Source organism: Lissotriton helveticus, chromosome 2_2 (genome assembly GCF_964261635.1).
Source record: "Lissotriton helveticus chromosome 2_2, aLisHel1.1, whole genome shotgun sequence".
NCBI classification, from domain to species: Eukaryota; Metazoa; Chordata; class Amphibia; order Caudata; family Salamandridae; genus Lissotriton; species Lissotriton helveticus.
In genome coordinates, this window is record NC_136060.1 from 417,760,338 (window position 1) to 417,781,270 (window position 20,933).

A 20,933-nucleotide genomic window follows, 5' to 3' on the forward strand; every position below is an offset into this window, starting at 1 on the left:
TGTATGTTATGCTGACGACACGCAAATAATCGTCTCCTTAACATCCAAACTTGAGGAAGTGGCATTTAAATGTAATAACTGCATGAGTCAGATTATTACATGGATGCTGGACAACTGTCTGAAATTAAACACCGGAAAAACTGAAGTGTTCATCTTTGGAAGAGATACTTCCATCTGGAACTCGACCTGGTGGCCGGAAGCCGCAGGGCCTTGCCCTCAGCCTGTCAAACAAGTTAAAAACCTTGGGACAAGATAGACGACCAGTTCACCCTATCTGACCAGGTAAATAACATCACCTCCTCATGCTTTTTTACTCTGAAAGTTCTTCGAAAGATTTTATCTTTTATTCCCATGACCCTCAGAAAGACATTCATTAAGGCTTTGGTACTTATGCAAGCTGCAGACCCTACACAATGTGGCAGCCTGTTTACTCCTCAAAATTCCAGAATTCAGCGCCATAAGCCAAGCTAGTCGAGACCTGCACTGTCTGCCAGTCCAGGCAAGGATTCATTTTAAATCCATGTGCATTTTGCATAATACTCTGCATGGAGCGGGGTCAGCCTACCTCAACCAACATGTTAGGCGATATACACCACAGCGAGAGCTTAGATCAGCATCAGCCTCTCTGCTGGTGGTCCCAAGGATAAAGACGTTAAAGTGGAGTGGCAGAGGTTTTCTACACTTGGTCCCAAAATTATGAAACACAATGCCCATTAGTCTTAGGAAACAAACCAATTTGCTGCTGTTAAGGAGGGCATTGGAAACCTGGTTATTCGCTCATAAATCTTAGCCGATCAGCCGACCGTCCCTGAATAGAGTAACGACAGCTAGCGCTAAGACACCACAGCCAACACGAGCTTTATAAAAGCCATCATTTCATTTCGATTGAAGTCTAGTGCTTACATCTATAGTTATCCCATTCTGGTGAGGACTCCTATATAAGGGCTCTGGTTGACTACTTGTGTGCCTGTGTATGAAAGTTTGTTTTTTTCCTCCCCCAAACAGTGCAGTGGTGATCAATGAAACTCATTCAGATAGAAGTCAGTGTTTCCTCCTGAATACATGCGAAAGAGATGAAGTTTAAATACTGAATAAATACTGCACACCTTCTTTACCCATCACAGTATTTGTGTATTCCTATAACCTTATATGGTTTAGCAATTTTCATGCTGTTTTTCTGTACCTGATCCTCCTCGACCTCTCTGTGGCATTCAACACCGTCTCCCACAACACCCTCATCAACAGACTCCACGAAATTGGCTTACAAGTCGCCCTCAAGTGGATCGGCACTTTCCTTACAGGACTCACACAGAGTATCTGGCTACCTACCTCCACCTAAGCACCCAAGAACTTCATCGGCGGTGTACCTCAAGGATCTTCACGCAGCCTCACTTTATTCAAAGTTTACATGACCCCCTCACAGACGTCATCAGATCCCACAGCCACGGTTAGAGCCTGACGACAATCAACTCACTGAGTACCCCTCCAACGCCATGACCAACGTAGCCAACTTGGTGAGAGACAACTGCCTCAGAATGAACTCCGACAAGATAGAACAATACCTCCACCTAGGACCACAGCTTTTGGGTAGCTGAACTCAGACCAACTCCATCACCAACAGATCACATACGCAACCTAGGGATCATCCTCGGCAGCCAACTGACCATGAAACGGCAAGTCAACGCAGTTGCCTCCTCCTGCTTCCACACTCTTCTTACGCTCCGCAGAATCTTCAGATGGATCCCAATCAACACCAAAAAGACTGTCACGCTGGCCCTTGTCACCAGCTGTCTCAACTACAGCAATGCTCTCTACGCTGGCTTCTCCACCCAGCTCCTCAGGAGACTCCAGATCATACAGACTCCTCCTGGACCTTCCCAAAAAGTCACACATCACACCCCACATCGGAAACCTACACCGGCTCCTCATCCGGAAGAGATGCCAGTTCAAGATCCTCACGCTAGCCTACAAGGCCTTCCACAATCCAGGACCATCCTACATCAATCATCGACCATCGACTGAAACTCCACCAGCCCTTCAGACATCTCCATTCCTCCTCACTCGCTTTGCAGGGTGTTTTTTAACTCTGGAGAAGAAAACAATATGGTGGTCGGAGGAATGTCTCAATTAGACCGGCACATGTTACCTGTGCCATAAAACAGCTATGCATATTTCTGGATTAAATATTTAAAAACTATGAGCCAGGAGGTCACGATTCTTTACTGAAGACTTGTTCCGGGTCCTTGAGTGGACTGATATATTTATACATATTATGCACCCACACATTTATATAAATATATACACACACATATTTATAAATGTATGTCAAATCCAATTCATATATTCAATATACAATATAGTAGGCCGATATATTAAGGTTTAATTCATATTTCTAACACTTTACCATCACAGCTACATCAGTAAGTTCTCTTGTGGTTCGGATCTTGCTGAAAATTCAGTTTCACATGCGTATGTTGGAGGTGAAAGGTATAACTTCTTTAAAGGATGTCCAAAACCAAAGACCTGCACAATAATATTGAGAGACGGTATAAAGCTGTTCATGGAAGAAACTGAGAGATCGTTGCAAGATGCCATCATGATTGTTAGACAAGCAATCAATGTAAGGAACAACCTCAGGGGGGATTGGATTTTTTGTAGAGGCATAAGTCCCATGTGTTCAGCCCGTTAAAAATGTACCATAAAGTTTGAAGATCTCTATTTTGCAAACTGTTTGCATTTTAATGTCACTGCGGGTAGTTTCACAATTTTTTCTTGATCACTGAAGGCTACTCAGTCTTACTGTCATATGTTAGTGCTAACTTAAGAGTTTTGCTTTCCTTTTTATTGCAGTTATTGAAGATATGGCTAATATGTAGGCCCTACCTTTTTATCCCTTTTGTAGGAAAATGGCTGAAATTCTAGTTTACCGATCAAAGTTTCAGTGATTGTGGTCTATATTAATTTTGTCCTTTAAATTCTGACACTTATTTTTTGTGGGATAGATATATATATATATATATATATATATATATATATATATATATATATATATATATCGGCTCCAACGCATGCAAGGTACAGCACACACGGGCACTCCGGGAAGGTTTGAAAACACCTTTATTTTTGCAGACGCGTTTCAGCAGTGGGCTTTCATCAGTGCATTAAGGTGTTCATGGTGTTAATTGTTCGTTCACAGCGCTTCGTTTTTGAAGAGAAGCATATCTCTCGATTGGTCAGTTTCACAAGCGTGGCAGTTGAAACAGGACTGCGCCAGGGGTAATGTTTTATGAAGTTCTTACAATTTTGCTGCACATATTCACGATATTTTCTGTGTTTTTGGTGGCGTTTAGAATCAAGTCCTTTGTAATGTTATTAGCCACAAACGCTGTGCTCGCCTTTCCTCGCCAAGCCTCTTCTAACAGGTCGGGACCGCAGGCAACAATAATTAAAGTTGTACCTCGAATTTGCATAATTCAGACATATGATCGCGGGCCCTTCCACGAAGAGACGGTTCAGCGTCTGTTATAGTTCAACGCTCCAAGTTCCTTCACAGCAGACTTTAGAACTCTAGGCGGGTGCTCTCGTTTATGTGAGGAAGGGACTCACTTGTAGATATCGGCTCCAACGCGTGCAAGGTACAGCACACACGGGCACTCCGGGAAGGTTTGAAAACACCTTTATTTTTGCAGACGCGTTTCAGCGCAGTGGGCTTTCATCAGTGCATTAAGGTGTTCATGGTGTGAATTGTTCGTTCACAGCGCTTCGTTTTTTAAGAGAAGCATATCTCTCTTGATTGGTCAGTTTCACAAGCGTGGCAGTTGAAACAGGACTGCGCCAGGGGTAATGTTTTATGAAGTTCTTACAATTTTGCTGCACATATTCACGATATTTTCTGTGTTTTTGGTGGCGTTTAGAATCAAGTCCTTTGTAATGTTATTAGCCACAAACGCTATTAATAGGCTGCCTAACTTTGACATCTTCATTTAAACAGTTCTTTCTAACTTTGCTTCTCATGTTTAGGGAAAAGAAGAATGGGGTGTACATGCGTATTTTTGTATGCAGCACTACTAAGGGAAAATGTGTCATTGAACTATACTTCCCATTAGAAGAAGATACATTTATATAAGGGACAAAAATGTATATTACACCACAAGATACATGGGTATATCACACCATGTTATAATTGCTGCTTCTATGTATGTACAGATGCACATATAGAGGAGTTTACGCCGGCTATGAAAACGTCAGACTACTATGAACTCCCAAACACCCTCCTCAAACTTCCCCCTCCTTTGTTACACATCAGCCCCAACTAACATACACATGATCACTACTTACAGAAAACAACCTTCGAATTAACCCTTTCGAATAAATTCCCATCATTCTATCCCTACTCTGAACTCCACTATACACACAAGAAATTAAGAGCACAAAACTAACACAACTAATGCATAAGCAAACAAAACAACTATTTCTAATCTACTAATGATTAACCTCTAATCTTGGATTCCAGACTAATTCTTCAACACCTCGTTTGGGGTTGTAAGCGCTATATAAATACAATTTACAATTACAATATGTTGCTCATTGGCCACGAAAGGTCTCTTGGAGGATCCCTACTCTAAACCATTTCACTGCATAACCATTACACACTCTCCATCATCTATCTTCTCCCTTATTCACCCAAGAAAGTGAAGTGAAGTGAAGGGGTTTTGTAAAGCGCGGCTGCTGCCCGAGGGCGTCCAAGCGCCAAGTAAAAGTAACAGAGCTCTGAGGGAAGAGGGGAGAGATCCAGGTGGGGAGCTAATTTCTGAAAAGGTATGTTTTTAGCTCTTTACGGAAGGATGAAAGGATAGGGTTGGACCTAAGTGAGAAGGGAAGGGAGTTCCATAATTTAGCAGCGTTGAGCGTGAAGGACCTGCCTCCTGCTCTGGACCTTTTGACTCTGGGAACTGCAGCAAGGAATGCGTTCTCTGAGCGAAGTGACTTACCGGGACAATAGGGAGTGAGAAGTGTGTGGTTAATCTCAGGTCTGGCTCTATGGAAGGCTTGGTGCGATATGCACAGGGTCTTGAATTTTATTCTATCCCTAACCGGGAGCCAGTGAAGTGACCTAAACCCTGGCTTAGCTGATTCTCTGCGTTGGATTTGGAGTAGCGTGCGAGCTGCACAGTTCTGTGTGCGCTGAAGTTTCTGCAGCACGTAGTCAGGGGCTCCTAAGTAAAGGGCATTGTTGAAGTCGAGCCGAGATTGGATGAGACCCTGAATGACAACCTGTTTAGCTTCCATGGGCAGAATAGGCAGGATTTTTCTCAACATTCGGATAATCCCGAAGCAAGTTGCTGCTGTTTTGGTTGCCTGAGTGTTAAAGGTGAGGGTTTTGTCCAGCCAGACTCCCAGACTTTTAATGTCCTCCTTCGGGGATGGAGGAGGACCCAAACTGGGAGGCCATAGCTGGTCCATGGGAGTGAGAATGGGGGGGCCAAGGAGCATTATCTCGGTCTTATCGCCATTGAGTTTTAATGAGGATGCTGTCATCCATCTCCTGACGTCCTCCATGCAAGCTGCTAGGTTGGACTGGGGGAGCCTGCTGTTCTTCTGTGCCAGAGAAACCACCAGCTGAGTGTCGTCCGCATACGAGATGAGCTTGATACCGTATTGTCGGACGACCTCAGCCAGCGGCCTCATGTACACATTGAACAGCGTGGGGCTTAGGGAGGAGCCTTGGGGTACCCCGCAGTTTAGAGGTCTGCTAGTGGAGCAGGAGTCGCCATCAAAGGCCTGGAAGGTCCTTCCGCTCAAAAAGGAACCCAACCAGTCAAGAGAAAGATTTGCCACAGAGAGTGCTTTCAGATTTTTCCATTCATTCTATCAATTTCCACAGCGGAGGCCTCCAACTGGCCAGCACTCATGTGTGTAGGTCCTTTTCATAAGCACAACCTCTAGTGACACTCCACAAAGGAGTATTAGCAGAGGCCAAGTAAGACTAGTGAGATTGGTCTTGCCTCTCGTTTCAAAATGTTAGGTCTTGGAATTGTCCAGTGATTCCACCATTGTCCTAAATCTTAAGCTATCACCCTTCCTCGACCCTTCATCCAACGAACCAGTATAATCAGCACTTGCATCCTTTCATAAATCCTAGACTTACCTCCACAGACACAAGCAACAAACTATGAACTGGACAGCCCAACCAAAGTGGAAATCTGATGAATCATGATCTAGAAATCCCCAAACCAGAAGCTTCACACATGCTGAGCATTTAGGCACTCAGGCAATCCCCAATCAGACGCTGGATCCTGCTGGTGACATTAATTTACACACGTTATCTGAATGCACCACTATCAAGCAGTGGACGCTGATTACCACTCACATGCACGTGGACACAAGCGGCCGCATCCCGCAAAGGAGTACCCTTCCTTAGGGTAAACTATGACTAGTCTCGCCGAAACCGAAAAAAGAGGAAAGGGGATTGCTTTTTGCAAACTCCTTACAGCCAAGGAGGCGCTGGAGCCTTTACGTGGGTCTAATATGACTTTTTTATTAACAGTATTTAGTCTTAATACGCTATTTAATGCCCCTTCTACAACTTTTACTTTTCTTTAGATTTTAGGTCATTCCTATCTTTGTATTCCATTCTTATAAAGGAGAAGCTAAGCTTGTTCCTTATTGAGATCCCAATTAGTCCATCTCAGGAGCTTAGGGATACCCTCCTCAGATGTACTATTTGGGATCTCCTGAATGAATAAAAGGTCATCTATAAGAGCATCTTATAGAACAGCAGTCTTCTCCCCTGAGCAGAACCAGAGTAGTCGCACAATCTCAGCTGTTGCTTCTGGATACCCCAACTGCCTAAAAAGATAGGAAGTAATTTGCAAGAGAACAGCAGTATTCTCATTAACTGGTAGGAAGACCTGGATTGTGTAGGGTCCTGCAAAGGTTGATCCTCCCCTTTCAACTCTATCCCAGTTTCTTAATGGTGTGCCCCTAAGGGGGTTCTTCCCGGTTCATACCGGTCCCACTGGCAACATAGGAAAATTGGGAATGCCCGCTTTAAAGAGGCTCCTCCTCTTCCCTGTTGGCGTTCATATCTCATTTGTCATGCTGTTCCGTTCCCAGCAGGGTTCTCTCCCTTAGAGTCATAACGAGTAACAAAGAGAGATAAAACAAGGGGCAAAGTTATGGTGAGTCACCGCCAACCCCTGTAGTAGTGGCAACAAACTTTTCCAGGCTCTCCAGTTGCTGGAAAAATCAGTGTGAAGACGAGTATCTGCTCAGGCGGAAAGACTGTTCCTTATGCCTCCAATGATCACCTATGTGCAGCCCAGGGGAACCAGGGAAGAATTGCGTAGTCCAAAAGAAGTTACAAAGCTCAGGCCTTCAATCAAACCCTTCCCCAGTATCAATGAATTATAAACATAGGCACCATTTACTCTGGTGTTTGCATTCACAAATGCACACAAACGCAAAAGCAGGGTGCCTGTGAGCTATGTGGACTGTAGACGCTATCTGAACCTCCATGCAAATGTAGCTCTGATGACAATATAATCTGAGCTTGCCTTCAATTACTGTCACAACTGCTGCTGTGAAACCAATAAATGGGGGATTATCCAAACCTTACTACATACTGAGCTGACAATACCCACAGTTAGTAGCCTGAGAGCAATGCATACAATTCAAAATGAACAACAGAGTAATAAAGAAAAATTAGGAAACTTCTTTACGCTTTCCACAAAACTACAGTGAAAGTACACTACGCATTAAATTGTATTTTAATCTCTTCGGTACTGTCTTTAACAAAAATACATCTATCCCAAAAAGGTGCATTTAAGGACAAGCTCTACTGTGTGCATGTCTCCTGACAAGTTTTCTTAAAGGACATACACAAACATTTCTATTAAAAAAGAGATGGAAAGGAGATGTTGGCACTGAAACACCCGTATGAAGAATGCTAAATGCACAAAAATTAATTCACAAATTAATATACACAATAGAAAGACGCGTGGGACAGCAACAAATGCTGCATATATATTACAGGAAAATTGATTGCATTTAATAGGAGGACAGGGTATACTGGCATTGCGCAGACAAAAAAACACTAATTTTACTATGCTAATTCCCAATGCAAAAGCATGCTCAAGGTTTCTACATTTAGATTTTTTTGCCAGATTAAAGATCTAAAGACCAAAGAAGTAACCTCAGAATAAATCAACTTTTCTGCAAATGGTTAGCCTTATTTTATGCATGTAATGTTGATGGACACTGAAGTTTGTGCATTAATTATCCCTGTTACACACATGGGTTGAAAAATCTCAAAAGCATTCGAAGGATTGGTAAAACCAGAAACATGGAATGGAGAAATGGCACAGATGAGCTAGAGTGATTGAGTGCGCACAGAAGAATTCACAATGGTAATGGATGGCGTAAGCGTTTCCATCCTTCAATATTCCAGCCTGATAGTAGCCTTTGTAAGCTGATATTTGGATTTGCAGTGTATAGAGACTTATAATCCCCCTCATCGATGAAGACAACATGAATCTGCCATTGCTTTTAATCCTATGCAGAAGTTACGGAGACTGGCAATTGAGGCTGAGAGTCTCGTAGGAAGCAGAGCTAATAATCTGCATATGGTCAGGGTTCTTCTGTAACTGAACAAACAATGTAAACATACAACAGAATGGAAGTTATCTAAGCAAATTCCCAGTGGTTAAGACCTGTAGACTCTAGTGTAGTCATCCATAATTTCTTGGTTGTCTCAAAGAGTTTAACTTCCTGATCAACTGCAGCTGAGGTGAATAATGTTTTTTTTTATTACTGGTGCAGGTATTGTCAAATATGTTTAAACCAGTCTTACACACAGCACAGAATTGCAGATCCACATTCAAAATGCGCTGATTTTAAGGATTGTCAACACCAATTTAGCGATAAAAGTCCTTTGTGTTTCTTCTGGAGTCTGGCAATTGTGCACCATAAAATGGGAATATCATATTAAAGAGTTCTAGGCAGAGAAAAGCATCATTGTACTGGTGCTTTCAACCAAATCTGGTAAAATGGCATGTGACTATGAATGATGTGATGTTTATTTATTTTTTATATATATATATATATATATATATATATATATATATATATATATATATATATACACACACACACACATATATATACACACACATATATATACATATATATAAATAATCGGCTAACTCCACTGTGAGTGACAGCATTCTGTTCTTTCACAAACAGCATATTGGCACACAAAGTAGTTTTGTTCAGTGCAACTGACTACTGTGGCAATGTGTGCTTTTCGAGATCAAAAAATACTTTTGCTTTTTGCCAATGTTTGGTGTAATGGTGAGGGCGCAGTAGCCCAAAAAACAAAGTTTTACAAAAACCATGTCAAAACAAGAAACGCATCAACAAAAATAAAACTCTGACCAACAATGGCAGAACTGTTGGCTTTGCAAATGCTTGTTTAATTTCATGTTTCCCCTAATCGTGTTTAAACTGGCTCCACTGATTTCCATATTGAATATTTTGGGAAATACTAGCATGCATTAACACATTTTACTAAATGATGCATCAAAGAAATGGTACCTAAAATTTCACAGTAGTTTAGAAAAACTTTTTTTCCCCCAGTTGCATTTTTTTGTGAACATTTTATTTTGAAAACTAAGAATCCTCAATCTTGCTTTCATGCTTCTCCAAATATTTGCATCTAATCGGAGAGCATTCTGTGAGCATTAAACGTAGCTTCATATTTTTAACCTTTGCAAACATGTGAACACATTTTTATACTGGAACCACTGTCAGTAGTCAGTCTGAGCTTAAAACACTTCCTTAGAGCACTCACCCTAATAATAAAGGCTTTGCATTAATGAACCATAAAAAGTATGTCAAACAGTATTAACATATGAACACAAATATTACTTTAACTCCATATAAAGCCCTTCACTGATTCTTAATGAGGTACTGTGAACTGGCAGCCAAGGGGGTTTTGCTGCTGGGGGTTGGCCCTACTTTTCCTTAGGACAAAATAAACATGAAAACTGGTTGTCCTTGACCCCAAACAATATGTCCTGGGAGTTGGGCTATAGGAATTTCACACTCCTGCAGTCCGGTTTTGTGCATATGCCATAGAAAACGTTACACACAACAAAAAGAGATCTGCGTGAATCCGATAAATAAAGTGCAAAAAAAACTGGTTTCATATTTGAAGAGTTTCTGGAATGTACCAATCGCTATATCACATTATTTACAGGATTGCCAAGTTTAAAGGTTCATCTAATCCAAAATGAATCAATCTTTTACAGAGTTTAAAAAACATGACAGGCTGCATTGGGAGGAAATGTTTATGGAACAATTTTTAACATGGGTAAAAGGGATCTATTTTAAAATAAAGTAAATATTTAGCCTCCAATTGGGTCCAAACATACCTATTACAACAAAACCCTCACCTCGTCTCACTTCGATCAGAAGAGTGGAACATAAGAACCCTTACTGGAAACTAAATAGAAGATACAAAGCCAGCAACTATAGCACAGTAACAAATACCAAACCAGAGAAAGAATTTGCACTCTGGGTAAAAACACTTACATCAAAAAAGAGAGGATTGTAGACTGGAAGTGGGAGATCAATGTGTCCCATATGTCCAGGGCAGTTGTTAAAGCCCTGGGAGCATGTACTGCACACTTCTTTGTTGTCTGCAGGCCCCAAAGACAAGTCATAGAGTCCATTCACTGCTGGATTGCCAACATTGTCCAAGTATCGCGGGTTAGTTACGGCCTTCACACTCAATTTCCTGTGAGGGTGGAAAAAAGAAAGTGTTAGATTCACCAAGAAGACATTAAACTCCATCAAATTGATGGCAAATAAATTAAACATAGCCCAATACATTTGACTTTTGTAGATTGCAAGCATTGAAAGGCACATAACATACTGGAACATACAGCATGCATACAAAGATACAGTCCTCAATGCACATTGACCGACAATCATAAACACTATATCTGAACATCAGAGAGCACAGGTGTATGCATTGAAGGGAATAGATGACACACAGTAGAGGCCTACAAAGCAGTGCTCAACATGGGCCACAGGTGCTCCACATGACTGGGGCAAGGAATGAGGGATTCACAGATACACTGAGCAGAGTGCATCCAGTGATCTCTGGAGTCTGTACCAGTCAGGCACATATGGATGCTGTACCCTATTTTTGTTGCTGGCATTAAAACATTGTTACTGTACCCATGCTAAACAGTAGTAAAGTGCCGAAGCTACCCCTTAAAACATGGTACATTGGTTTACTCCTAATTGGAACCTTTAACTTGCCTATAAGAACTGTTGTATATGGTATAAAAAGTGCCCCCAGAGCCTGGAAGTGCACTTCACTTGTGCACTGAAGCACTTACTGTGCAATCCACTATAAAGCAAAGCAAACATGGCTTCAGGCCTATCCTGTGTAGCCTGACTGCTGCAATGTAACCTTCAGCCTGAACTGTCAGAAAAAACCTTAACACTGGAGAAAAACTCATTTTTAATATTAATAAGTCACCCTTATGGAGATCTCGCCGCCCACAAGGCAGGGTGCATGGTATTTAAAAGCTCAAAAAGCTAATTTCACTGTGACAGGCGTAGCTGTCCTATGTAGAAAATCAGAGTGTGGATTAAATACTAATACTGCTAACTCAAGGAAGAGATCAGCTGGAAAAACAAACAATAAAAAGTCTGATCAATATAAAAGATCAAGTAAGAGCCGTAATTCTGAGAGAAACTGAGAACTAGAGACGGTCACTGAAAAAGTAAGGGCTGAAGAAAGTCCCAGGAAGAGAACTTGCAAGTGAAAACTTTGTGAGCCAGTGGTAAGGGCAGAAAACCAGTCAGCCTGGGAAATGAATGAGAGTAAAACAATGACTGATAAAATATCCACCAGAAGGAGAGTCCCTATTCGGAAGTATGCTTCACCAGGGTGGGTATATCTGGCTACAATATCAGTGGATGACACGAATAAAGATGATTACATCCCACTGAACGAGTGCCATGATTATTATGAGAACGCCAAGATCTAGAATCTGATACAGATACAGAGGAAAAAACACCTTAAGGGTAAATTAGAGACTTTGAAATATTGTGTTTTTAATGAAGCCCAAGATAGGACCGGGAATGAATGCTGTTTAACGTTTTAAAATACTGAAAGAGATTACATGCAGAGAAAATCTTATGAACTGATTTAGTGGAACTTATTTTGATTTTAATTTTTCACATTAACAAAAAATTAGATTTGAAGCTGAAAGAAAAGGAAAATAAAAGAAACTAGATATTTTTGCTTTTCAAGCCTGTGCTACAAGAATGTTGTTTTTGCTTTTGTTTTATTTACTTGTCTCTAACATGTAGATTGGATACAGCACTTCCTGTAAAATGTTCGAGATGACATTATTAACTTTAATATTAGTGATAGTAGTTGACCCGTTAGTGTGCTTACTTATTCCTGAGGGAAATGTTTCAAAACATGTCATTAGTAATGCTGCAATTAGAAATAACCAAAAGGAATTGAGACAAGAGATACCAGTACATGAACAAGTATTTAGTTAGTAGTTTTTGTGCTAATGTATATACAAGAATGATCAGAGAATATGTTAATATTATGTGGGCTAATAACGGTTTGATGTGTATTTTCCTACCTAACTCGGCTGGGGAAGGGGTAATGTATGAGCAACTGGAGCTTTCATACTCTCTCTCCTGCAGTGTGTTTGTTGCTGGTTATAGTGGAGTGATTGATTGATACATTAGTAACATAGCTAATCTGACACATGAAATTAAATCACTAGAAGAGCCAGGTATCTGGGAAAATGTGGTTTCCTGGATAAAGAAATTAGAGTGGTTTTGAGAGAGTATGTGAGTAGCTAGGTAGTATTGGAGATGGACTTCTGCAAGCTTCCTATAATAATAATATTGATGTGTGAAATTTCTTTTTTATTGTCATTAAAACTAATAAAGTGTACACAGAAAGGATATGATTAGAAGAAAGAAAAGAAAAAAGGTGACAAAGTCTCAAAAAAGGAGGAGATCAGAGGACTATTGTGAGTTAGATAATTATCTGCATTGAACGTTTTAACAGATAAGAAGAATGGAGTAGGACACTTCGAGAACTAAAAAGCTGGAGACATTAAAGACGAATGGTTAAATTAACAAAGTCATTAATGGGGTTTTTAGTGATTAATAAAATAATCAGAGGGGGGAATTGTTATGGTATTTTTTTAACTATGTAAAATATGCAAATACTGCATGGAAATTATTTTGGAATAATTTGAGTTTTAATGATCTATAGAGTTGTAACCGATGAACTAATGGGGTTGCACCTAAACAAATTATCTATGTCACTTAGAAGTGCAAATAAAGCTATGGATAGTTATGCCACATTTCCATGTTTTAAGCCATTATTTTTAAATTGTTGCAGTTTCTTGTGTTCTATTGATCTTCTCCTGCTCGTTCCTCTTCCCAATCAGTGTCCCGCTGTAAAACTATCTCCCCCCAAGGGTCTGCAGAGCATCAAATGAATGACATCAATATATTAGCAATTTACAACATTTGTTAGAAAATGTGTATTGTAAATGAAGCTTTCTTGATGTACCTAAAGTATCATTTTCAAGGAATTCCACTGGAAGTTTTGTTGAAGACGTGTACTTTTGTATGAGCTATTGTTTAAGAAATGTTTCATTTTCCTTATACATCTGCAGAGTGCAGCTTCTGAGGAAGCAAATGGAAGATTTCCCTTACCTAAGAAATGGGTTAGAGCTAAATAACTGCATACTTTTAACTATTACTTTGTTGTTTCGGATTTGCCAAATATAAACCTAACCATGATCATACAATGCTGAATGTGCAGAATGTATTAATAGAATGTGTGATTTGTCTATAAAACCTCTGAGATTGTTTTTCAAGGGATTTTTTTTAATCATTTTCCTTGTATATGACTTGCCATGCTGCCAGTTCCCTTTATGAGTCTGACACTTAGAATGTTTGCTTGGAATATGCCTAACTGGGGATTGTATAGATTTGAGATTTTGTATTTATCTGCAATTCTGTATTAAGCCTTCACGGCAATCCATACATTTCTCCTCTATACCGCATTTTTAATTATTCTGTAATAAATATTCTTTTAGCTCTATTGTTGATCTAGAACTCAGTGCTTTATGCGTTTAACATTTTATTCCATTTAACTTTGCTAAATTGTGTTTTTCCTGATGAGGAGTGTAGTCCCTAACCACTAGATAAACAACAGACTCCAAGGCCGAATTATTTTTGTAAATATTTTGGTGTGATGAAATATTGGGACTCATGAATAATGGGATTTGGTTCAAACATCTGGGAGAATCTTGTGCTCCACCCCCCAAGAAAAAAGTGACGCAAATAGCAATGTAAGCCACCCACACAATATTAAAATTAAACAACATCAGATACTTCAATGAGGAGAACGTGCAGGCTGAAGAGCACTATGGACAATTGCCCTTCAGAAACTGTTCAATATTCAAAAGGCCATCCATATATAAAAACACTGTACTCATCCTCCACCCTCATAAAAATAAAATGGCTAATTGCATCTAATACTCAAAGTTACTGTTCAAAACCAAAATAGGTTGGCCTTGGTCGAGAGGCTTCTAAAGAAGCCACCCTTTTAGTTGCCTCCTAAATAATCATTACACTGCCAAGTGAAAGAAGCAGTTCAACACATCAATCTAAAATGATGCAGGTTACTTGCACTCGCTTTATTATCTCTGTTTGCATTTCCTTTAATTCAGACAGCGGTCCCACAAACCACAAATTGCTCTCCACATTGCTGTGATGCACCGCAGGCAAAAACAGCTTTCTATACTACCGCCTGGGAAAAATAAAGGTGTGACATAGACCACTTCTGAAGAGTAAGGGACACTGCTCTTGGCTCTAGCAGCACCATGCTGACATTTCACATGGCTTTGGAAATCTAAGTAGCAGTTACAGCAATCATAGTTCTGCTAACAATACGCAGCTATTTAATAACAGGTGATGATGCCTAGTCGCTCGAGCAATCATGTTTCAGCGTGTGATTTTAATTTAACAACGTAATGCATTTTGGTATATCAAGTAATTAAGTGAACTTAGTGGATTGAATAACAGCCGCGTCAACGTTAGTTCAATCACAACAAATAGTAAAGCAATCTGTAGTAAAAGGTTTGGATCTGTGGAAGATACCATTTTTATGTAATACATTTTTTTTTTATGTATGTGATCTGATTTTACTAAGATATTTCGGCGATTTGTACAAATTTGTGCACTGGTGCATTACTAACAAAATTGTGGAATTGAAAAGATTGTTTTGTCTGTGTAACAAAATTAAATGTATTTCATGAATGCAACACCATTAATATGTATATTTTTATAAATGAATAAAGAACTTTTTTAATATATATATTTTTTTATTGATGAACTGCACGATTACTTAAAATCTTTACAGTATAAAAACTTGATGAACATTCCCCCCCCCCCCCCCCGACGTGCCCCATTCACACATAAAAAGTAAATACCACTTTGGGTTAAAATGCTGACAGTTAAAACTGCGTAGTTGTCCAGAACAGAGTTCTTTTAAAAGGAGGAGAGTATTGGTTACTCCATTGTTCCACAACAGAAGAAGAGAGGCACGTGAAAGTTCGATAGAATCAGTTCATGCGCCAAAGCCGGTTGACGATAGATGGCTACCTCGTTGGGCCCTTAAACCAACCCAGATTAGATGACTGGGGGCGATGAATTCCAGTTGCTTTGCTGGCACCCTAAAGTAACTGTGGGCTAGCATCACTGGGGCCACCGGTAGAGCGCCGGCCCAATACTTAGAACCCTAGGGATTAGTGGCCATTAAGTGGGAGTCGAGTGCCATTTTTACCTGATGTATGAATTTCCCGACCCTGGCTATCAGACAGGTCGCGGAAACAGAAAGGCACCAGTCCGAGGCCTCTCTACAAGTTCTGTAGCCTAAGTTCCGTAAGGTCGGACGCAGCAAGCGATGACGGTCGTTGACCAACTTTGTGCAGCAACACAGCAAGTGTAGCCAGGATTCTCTGCGATAGTTGCATAGACGGCAGGCTAAGGCGCCATCCGTTCGTGCCCAGTTAGGGTTAAAGTCCGCGATCCTGAGGGCCAAGAGGCGAAAATACTGAATTTTCTTTCTCACGTGGGCGGATACTGGGTCTTGCAGGTATGTTTGGGGTTTACCAGAAATATATGATTTATCCAGGGCCTGAGTTAGTGGGTTTTGATGAAGGGATGCAAGGTCGAGCCCAAAAGAGATCGTCTGGACTTGGCGCTTAACGGCTTGGGCCCAGGCTGAAAATGGAATTTCGTGCAGGGGCAGGCTCCTCCTCTCGATTTTCAGTGCATCAATGGCTAGTTCCACCTTGCAGTGCCATGGGGAGCCCACTTCACCAAAGATTGTTTTTAGGGAGTACTTTAAAGGTGTGTTCTGGCGCTTTCGATACTCTGATATAGAATTTTAACAGGTCCCCCAGTAGTGCCAGCTATGGTCGCTTAAGGCCTATTTCTAGCCTTAGCCTATTGTTCCTAGCATATCTGGGGGCCTGTAGCACCATCTTGTAGGCTTTCGCCTTCGCTTTCCGCATTGACCACTTTGTCAAATGCACCTGGGTAGGCTATATGCCCATACGAGATGGCGGGGATCAATTTTGCCCTGAGCACTGTCAGCATTGGTTCGACTGAGGGACTGGCCAAGCGAAGACTTAAGCGTCTTAACGACAGTATGGTTTTGTCTGTTTTTGATTTAAGCTCCTTCAGGTGTTTGACTGCAGTGGCATTTTTAATATATTGAGGAAATTAAGGATTGCTTACTCGTTAGATCTAGCCTGACATACTCCTCTTCTTGATGATTGTATAATTGTTAGTTCAGTGTACTGTTTTTGATCATAGGTGAACTATTAATTAATAGCACACAAGGGATACCTTGTTTAGGTCACACATAGGCAGCTCTAGTAGAAGGCCTTTAGGGATTGGTCTTCACTTTTCAAGAACTCGTGCTTGTGGCCGCATCCACCTTGCGGGAGCGAGCAGCGGCGCGGCCACTTTAATTACAAACAAATGGCCCTTGCGTGCCGCTGCCCGCTCCCGTAAGGCACGAGTGCTTGAAAAGTGCAGTTCGCTTGTTTTCATTGCCACAGATTTTCAAAGTTCACTATTCTCTCTCTTAGATTTGTTTCTCAGGCATCCTTGTTTGTTCTTGCCTTTACGCAGGATTTTCAAAGTTCACTATTCTCTCTCTTAGGTTTGTTTCTCGGGCATCCTTGTTTATTCTTGCCTTTACGCATGAACACATGCCCTCCTACACTAATTGTCCCCGCTTGACGAGATGAACGTCACTTACTCGAACCCAGCCAATGAGCCAAGCTGGAAAATGTATGCAGAATCTTTCATTTTGTTGTACGTTTTGCTGAGTTTTTCTGTGTGCAATAGCAAAGGCATGCATATTTTTTCGCAATTTTGGGTTTTCTATGCATGGCTAGTCACGCAAGAGATCCTTTTTTTTTTTTTTTACACACGTTATTAGCGACCGCAATATGGCAAATGCAGTAACAGGGTGATTCAGTCGGTACAGTCTTTTCCAATTATAACAATCTCCATTAAGTAAACCACAAAAAGATTTCGTTCCCGGCATAATACATGTTGTCAAAGGACAATCAGGCCCCACCCAAGTAGAACCAACATTATCATTTGAGGAACAGACAATTTACACCCTTAGTGTCAGTACAATGGTGTGCATTTTTATATATCTAACAAGAACTTATACAAACCCCCTACAGACTCCCTCCCTAACCCACCCCATCCCCCTCCTGGTCTGTCTGATCTCAGCTCCTCATTGCCCGTGGAAATTCTATACCTAATCCTCTAGCTAAAGGGTACATTGTCCAGAATGAAATTTCCATGTCTTGAGCCAAAAGTGCAAGAGATCATTAACTGTTTTCTGTGACAAATATTTTTTGTAAAACGACTTTGTTAGGGGTAAATACAAATATATTGCACAATAATTGTCGCAAAAGTAATTTTCACAAAGAAGTTGCAAAGAGATAAACAAGCATTGGCATAGCCAATAGGTCTCGCCTTTGGGACCTTATACATGTTTAGCCATGCAACAGTTGATGTTGTTGCATCAAGGATACTATGCTGGATAACTAAACACTTATAAGGTCCCAAAGGCGAGACCTATTGGCTATGCCAAGGCTTGTTTTAAGTTTTCTAACAACCTAGTCCCTTCTTGGCTTAATTGGGGTGACTCTCTTCTTTGAGTATCTGATTAACAGGAGACAATGTTGAAACGAAAAGCCAACATTTGACCAGATGTAATCAGTTGAATAGCCATATGTATCTGGCACTGGTATGGATCAATCTGCTTCGATACATACTAGAAAGGGAGAAGTAATAGCCACCCGGGCAAAGCAGAACTGTCACAAGACAGACTAGTAAATGCGGAGATGATTTTAAAGCATGAAAATGCAATGGGCATAGCAATAAATAGTAAGCCACTGGAAACTGCACTACTGCTCTGCTTTGAGGATACAAGCCCTGACCAGAGACAGGGGCTCTAGCTTTAGTGTAGTTCCATCGCTGCGAACGGAACCTCTTTGCATTTGTGGCTTAATGATCTGCATGTAGTACGCCGAGACTTCTAGATTCATACTTAACCTCAAGAACATGTACATTTGGGCAATATGTCTCAACTGGAAATAGAACGGGGCATCCTACACGGCGAATGTACAATGGGAGCATTTCCTTAAATAAAAGGCTTGAGACATCCACACCCTTGTTTTCAGGAGAGATAGAAGGTGAAACAAGAGAAGGGGTGCTCCACTTGCAGGATAGTTTAATTTGGGAACAGCCCATCAGTGGTTGTAATGTTGGATAGCTTCCACTACAAGGAAAGGGAACTTCGAGGACACTGCAGGTAAACACCCTCACAAAACAGGCAGCATTATTGACACTTAACTTGGCTTTTAGAAAAAGGTAGATTAAGTATAATGTTGTCCCCTCACCCAGTGCTTTAAAAGGGTAGATCTAAGGCTGTCACTTGGCCGATTTTATACCAGCATTACCGGTATTTGGAAGTCCTTGCCGGTGCTAAAATTAGGAAAATCATCTAAAGCCGGTATGTTTCCCTTTATAAGTCCAAACTTTAAACAGTAAATGTAACAGGGAAGCCCTTAAATTGTGTTCTACAGCTGTCTAAATTACCGCAGACTGACAAACAAAGTAAACATAATACAAAAATGCCATGAACACAGACAATCTCATAGAAAGATCTACTTAAGAAGAATGTCCGGGCCTTTGAGAATCTTAAAAATTGAACAGACGGCCGATGTGTTTTTTTATTTTATTGAATGCATTTTTATAAAGCGCGGACTTTACCCGAAGGTGTCAAACCACTGTACAATAGAACCAGATACTTTACATGAGAGAACTGTTACAACAAGTATTGGAAATGCAATAGGTCTCGCATTAGGAAAGTTTGAGCTATTGGTCTTATAAATGAATTTTTTTTTATTTATGTGTTGTTTTTTAAAATAGCTAAATTAATAGCGTTGTCATTTACAATGCCAATAGTTATAACTTTCGCAAATGTGACACCTATAGCAGACACACGTCAACATCCTATTTTATCAATTGAACATGTATTAATTGATTAAAAACGCGTTAACAATGCATTTCAACAGTGGCTGCATCCCGTGTCGTAATAGAAAAAAAGCTGGGGGTGACAGATGAGTAATTTAAGAAATGTAAAAAGGAAAAACCGTAGCAAAATTAGACAACTATAACGTCAGAGGCTATACATAACACAGGAAAAGGAGCACTATATTCGGGTTAACACAAGGCGTAAAGTGCGTCAGAAAATTGGAGGACTATGAGGCGTAAAAAGGGGGAGTAGAACAGGAATTTAAAAGTACGGTGAGTATTCCATCTGGGAGGCAAAATGGATAGAATTCAAAATTTAAGGTTCAGAGGGCCAATGCGGTGATAAACAATTAATGAAACGATTCAATATGTTGAAAAACTACACAGTCTATATGTTAAGCAGGGTCAGATGCGGAGCGTACCTCTAATGCAAAACAAAAGACAAACCGGCTGGGAAATCGGTCGTGAATGAAGTTACACAAATTGATTAACAGAAACAGAAAGAGGGTACATTGTAGATACCACAGCACAGAAGAGAAACCTAAGAGAAGACACAATAAAAGCATAGTCTGGAGGCATACTGGGTGTGTTCACGATGGTGACGTGTTGTCTCTAAGAGAAAACCAAACGGATTTTGCATGGCCATTTCCTACATAGATAATGAAGAAGGATAGAGTTGTAGAGTTACCCAAATACAGGAAAAATGCCACGGTTCGATAAGTATTAGCGGACCATCTAGAAACTGATCTAGATCGAAATAGACTCTAAAAAGTGACAGGCAAGTATTCAAAACAAGTAAACTAAGATTGACGGAAAAGGGATTGCCAATAAAAAGCGGGAGCAAAAGAGAAATTAAGAGGTAAAGGGCAGCATGTAAGGAGCAGAAAAGTGAGGAAGGGGGCAGTACCTGTGAGTAAAAAGCGGCCCGTTTCAAATGGCGCTGTGGAAAAGGAGCGGGAAACGTTAAGCATGTGTGGGAAACGGGGTATAAGGCACGGGCGATCACGATGGTGTAAAGCACAAAGCAAAGGACTGCACGTCATCTTACCGCCAAGCGTGGTTGGAGTAGGGGTAATGATGGTATCGATGGAAGCCGTTTCCTCAGTGAGGAAAATGAAATAAATATAATAATTAGGGCTCCCGGTTTTATGGTATTTATTTTTTTGCCATTTCCGTCTGTATTTATCCATATTTATTTTTTGCCCATTTTTTCTGTATTTATCCACATTTATTTT

At 40.6% G+C, this 20,933-nt stretch overlaps 1 protein-coding gene across 1 annotated transcript in view; it reads right to left on the minus strand.

The window, feature by feature from the left end:
• Positions 1–20,933, minus strand: part of POLR1A (RNA polymerase I subunit A) — a 514,608-nt gene that overhangs the window by 489,174 nt on the left and 4,501 nt on the right. Inside the window, exon 2 of the mRNA XM_078678659.1 lies at positions 10,594–10,798. Coding sequence (XP_078534785.1) covers positions 10,594–10,798 — 205 coding nt within the window. The remainder of the gene's footprint in view (positions 1–10,593; positions 10,799–20,933) is intronic.